At 39.6% G+C, this 4,437-nt stretch overlaps 1 protein-coding gene across 1 annotated transcript; it reads right to left on the minus strand.

The window, feature by feature from the left end:
* Positions 1-2,317: 2,317 nt before the first annotated feature.
* LOC138908879 (uncharacterized) lies at positions 2,318-3,926 on the minus strand. Its single transcript, XM_070199578.1, has 4 exons — positions 3,381-3,926; positions 2,740-3,254; positions 2,571-2,627; positions 2,318-2,474 (listed from the first exon to the last, which is right to left on the minus strand). Exons 1-4 carry the CDS (start codon positions 3,924-3,926, stop codon positions 2,318-2,320), a joined length of 1,275 nt encoding a protein of 424 aa, XP_070055679.1.
* Between the last annotated feature and the right edge of the window lie 511 nt (positions 3,927-4,437).

The raw sequence follows: 4,437 nt of genomic DNA on the forward strand, positions 1-4,437 counted from the left end.
ATACCCCAAAATCCTCCAATTGTTGTTTAATCCACAAGAGCTGAGCACAGCAGGGCATTGCATCAACATATTCTGCTTCAGCTGTTGAGAGAGCTACTGAATTTTGCTTCCTTGTACCCCATGAAATCAGACAGGATCCTAGGAAATGAGCCATTCCAGATGTGCTCTTCTTGTCCATAAGGTAACCTGCATAGTCAGCGTCAGCATAACCAACAAGATTAAAGTTGTCACCTGAAGGGTAATACAGAACCAGGTCATGTGTTTCCTTAAGATATCTCAGAATACATTTACTAGCTTTTAGATGATATTCCTTGGGATTTTATTGAAATCTTGCACATAAACCCACACTGAATACAATATCTGGCCTGCTGGCAATGAGGTAGAGGAGTGATCCAATAATGTCTCGATACATTATTTGATTTACAGGAGAGACAGATTCATCCATGTCTAGCTTAGCGGCAGTGGCAATGAGGGTGTCAATCACCTTTGATGCTTCCATATCAAACCTCTTCAAAAGCTCCTTAATATAATTCTGCTGACTAATACAAGTTCCCTTCATGGACTGCTTCAATTGAAGACCCAAGAAAACGTTTAGCTCCCCCATCATGCTCATCTCAAACTCACTTCCCATGAGTTTTGCAAATTCCTCACAAAGTGAGTCAGTTGTTGCCCCAAAGATAATATCATCAACATATACCTGAACAATGAGTAGGTTCCTTCCCTATTTCTTCAGAAAAAGAGTGTTATCAATTTTTCCTCTTGTAAAGCCATTTTCTAAGAGAAACTTTGACAATCTTTCATACCAAGCTCGAGGAGCCTGCTTCAAACCATATAGTGCCTTGTCCAATTTGAACACATATTCAGGATGTTTATGACATTCAAAACCTAGATGTTGCTTAACATAGACTTCTTCCTTTAGAAAACCATTCAGAAATGCATTTTTGACATCCATTTGGAACAAGGTGAATTCCATATGTGATGCAAAGGCAATGAGAATTCTGATGGCTTCCATACGAGCAACTGGAGCGAAAGTCTCATCATATCTGCCTTTCCATTTGCCATGTCAGTGATCTCTCCTGGAACCAGCACTGGCTCACTATCTTGATCATCCTTGTTTCTCTTCTCACCGGATGGAAGTGTCTCATTGAAGATTACATAAACACTTTCTTCCACACATTGAGTTCTTTTATTGTAAACCTTGTAAGCTTTGCTTTGAGAGGAATACCCCAGAAAAATTCCTTCATCACTTTTGGCGTCAAATTTTCCAAGTTGATCCTTTCCATTGTTGAGAACATAGCATTTGCACCCAAACGTTCTTAGGTAAGTCAGCTTGGGCTTAATTCCATTGAGCAGTTCATAGGGAGTTTTGTTCAGGAAGGATGTGATCATGCACCTATTCACCAAGTAGCAGGCTGTATTTATGGCTTCTGCCCATAAGTGTTTGGCTATCCCACAATCAATAAGCATTGTGCTAGCCATATCCTCAAGGGTTCTGTTCTTCCTTTATACAACTCCATTTTGCTGTGGAGTTCTTGGAGCTGAGAAGTTGTGGGTGATGCCATTTTCACTGTAGAATTCAACAAACTTGTCATTGTCAAATTCTGTTCCATGATCGGATCTGATGCAAGCCAGTTTTAATTCCATCTTCACTTGGATTTTATTGACAAAGGCTACAAACACTTCGAAGGTCTCATCTTTGGTTCTGAGAAACAGTGTCCAAGTGAATCTTGAGTAATCATCTACTAGCAGAAAAATATATCTTTTTTCCTCCTCTGCTTGGCACTCTCATAGGGCCACATAGATACATATGAAGGAGTTCAAGTGGCTTTGATGTGCTGACATCCTTCTTTGGTTTGAATGATGATTTCATATGCTTTTCTCTAGCACATGTATCACACGCTCTGTGCTCCTTGAAGTTTGAATTTGGCAATCCACAAACCAGGTCCTTGTGTATCAGCTTGTTCAAAAGAGAGAAGTTTGCATGTCCCAACCTTCTGTGCCATAACTCTGCATCATCATCAACTTCTTTCAAGCAACTCATATCACCACTTTGTACGGACTCGAAATCAGCAACGCATATGTTCTTGTATCCTTTGGCCACTAGTACCATTTCACCAATTACCATATTAGTAATTGTGCGCACCTTTGACATGAACTCCACCTTGTTTCCTTTATCACAGATTTGAGTAACACTCAAGAGACTATACTTCAGGCCATTTACATAGTACACGTTCTCAATTGAGTGTGAGAGAGACTTTCCAACTTTTCCAACACGAAGAATGTATCCCTTTTTCCCATTTCCAAAGGATACATTCCCTCATTGCAGGGCTTTTAGTGAAAGGAAGTCCATGGCATTCCCAGTCATATGCTTAGAGTATTCATTGTCCATAATCCATTGTTGACTGCTTCCTTTCATTGTTCCCTGCATAGATAAATCAAAGGTTAGATTTAGGAACCCAAATAAGTTAGGGTCCCTTGTAATGAGAAAAGGGATGAATGAGAGCTCTTCTAGTCCATGCAGGCAACATGCATTTTTTGTGAGTGGCACCTGGTCCTCTTCCAATAGTTACCTTTTCAGCAAAAACTTTGTTTTTCTGAACAGACTAGACTCTGGCTTGGCAATTTTCCTTGAAATGCCCATTGTTCCCACAGTGGTTACAAAGCTAGTTATCAGGTACAGTGACGTACTTGCTATGAGGGTTATAGGAAACTTTCTCCCTTTGGAACCCTATTCCCTACCTGTTTCCACCATTATTAAAGTATATGGCAGTAATAGCATCTGAGGACCAGGTCCACTTAAGAGATTTCTCAAGATCATTTTTTACTTTCTCCAATTCTGCTTGAAGCTGCCTATTTTTCTCAAGCTCAGCACACAGACTAGTTTTCACATTATTCAGCTCATTTTGAAGTTTAATATGTGCCTCACTAGCTACTTCCATCCCTTTTTCAAAATATCTAGGCCTATATTGTGCTTTAAGTCCCTCAATTGTTTCCTCTAGGTCTACGATTGCCACTAAGATATCATCTCTTTCTTGCTCAGTAATGGAAACTTTCTCCACAAAGGCATTCTTTTCTTTACTAAAGTTTTCTATGGTTTCTTTCAAGTCAACTACAATTAAATAATCTCTTTTATGTTCTACACTAGCAATTTTCTCAATTAGAACCTCCTTCTCATTTTTTAGATTTTCTTTAGTTTCCTTCAGGTCAACTACACAAACCACCAAGTCATCTCTAGTCTGCTCAACATCTCCTAACTATATGGTCAAGGTATCCTTATCACTAACAAAACTATGATATGCATCAATCAAGACATTAGCCAATGACATGAGTTTCTTGGGAGAGTAGGATTTCAGATTCCTCTAAACATCCCTAAAGTTTACCTCATCATTGTCATCATCTTCATCATCGTCTGACTGAGCCATCAAAGCAAATATTGAGTCATAATCATTTGCTTCACTTTCAACTGCCATCATGGAACTATCACCTGCATCATTTTCTTCTTCTGATTCACTGTAGGAGTCTCCACATGCTGCAAGAGCTTGCTTCACAACAATGTTAGCTACGTTTTTCTTTTTGAAGCGTTTGTCAGGAACCGGGTTCCTCTTGGCTGCTTTATCAGAGTTGTGCTTGAAATGCTCTTGCTTCAGAAGAGGATAGTCCTTGATGAAATGCCCTGGCTTTCCACACTTATGACAGAGGTCATAAATCTTTGGTTTGCTGGAACTGCCTCTCTTTGGTATACCTCCATTTCTTTGAACCATTTTCTGAAACCTTCTGGTAAGGTATTCCATCTCACTATCCTTTTCACTCAAATCATTGTTTTCAGCTTTGAGTACCATGTTCTTATCCTTCTTTGGTTCTCTTCTTTCAGTGTCCTTCTTTTTCTTCATCTCGTAGGTTTTCAGATTCCCAACTAGCTCGTCCATAGTCAATGTCTATAGATCCTTGGCTTCAGTAATAGCATTCACCTTACTTTCCCAGGAGCTTGGTAAATCGCTAAGAACTTTCCTCATGAGCTTGTTCCTAGGAATGATTTCCCCAAGAGAGTGTAGCTCATTTATAATGGAAATGAATCGAGTATGCATGTCTTGAATGGATTCATCATCCTTTATTCTAAAGAGCTCATACTTAGTGGTGAGCATAACGATCTTGGACTACTTTACTTGAGTAGTTCCTTCATGTGCCGTTTGTAAAGCATCCCATCTCTCTTTGGCAGACTGACAGGCTGAAATCCTGTTATATTCATCAGGTCTTATACCACAGACCAAAATCTTTTTGGCGCGAAAGTTCTTCTCTATAGCTTTCCTGTCAGCGTTATTGTACTCCTTCCTATTTTTCGGCACCATTACAGCAGGTTCTCCTACCTTCTTTGTTGGGACATATGGACCATCACAAATAACATCCCATAACTCGGAGTCTTCTGCCATTATGAAGTCA

The sequence above is a fragment of the Nicotiana tomentosiformis genome, chromosome 1 (genome assembly GCF_000390325.3).
Source record: "Nicotiana tomentosiformis chromosome 1, ASM39032v3, whole genome shotgun sequence".
Taxonomy (NCBI): domain Eukaryota; kingdom Viridiplantae; phylum Streptophyta; class Magnoliopsida; order Solanales; family Solanaceae; genus Nicotiana; species Nicotiana tomentosiformis.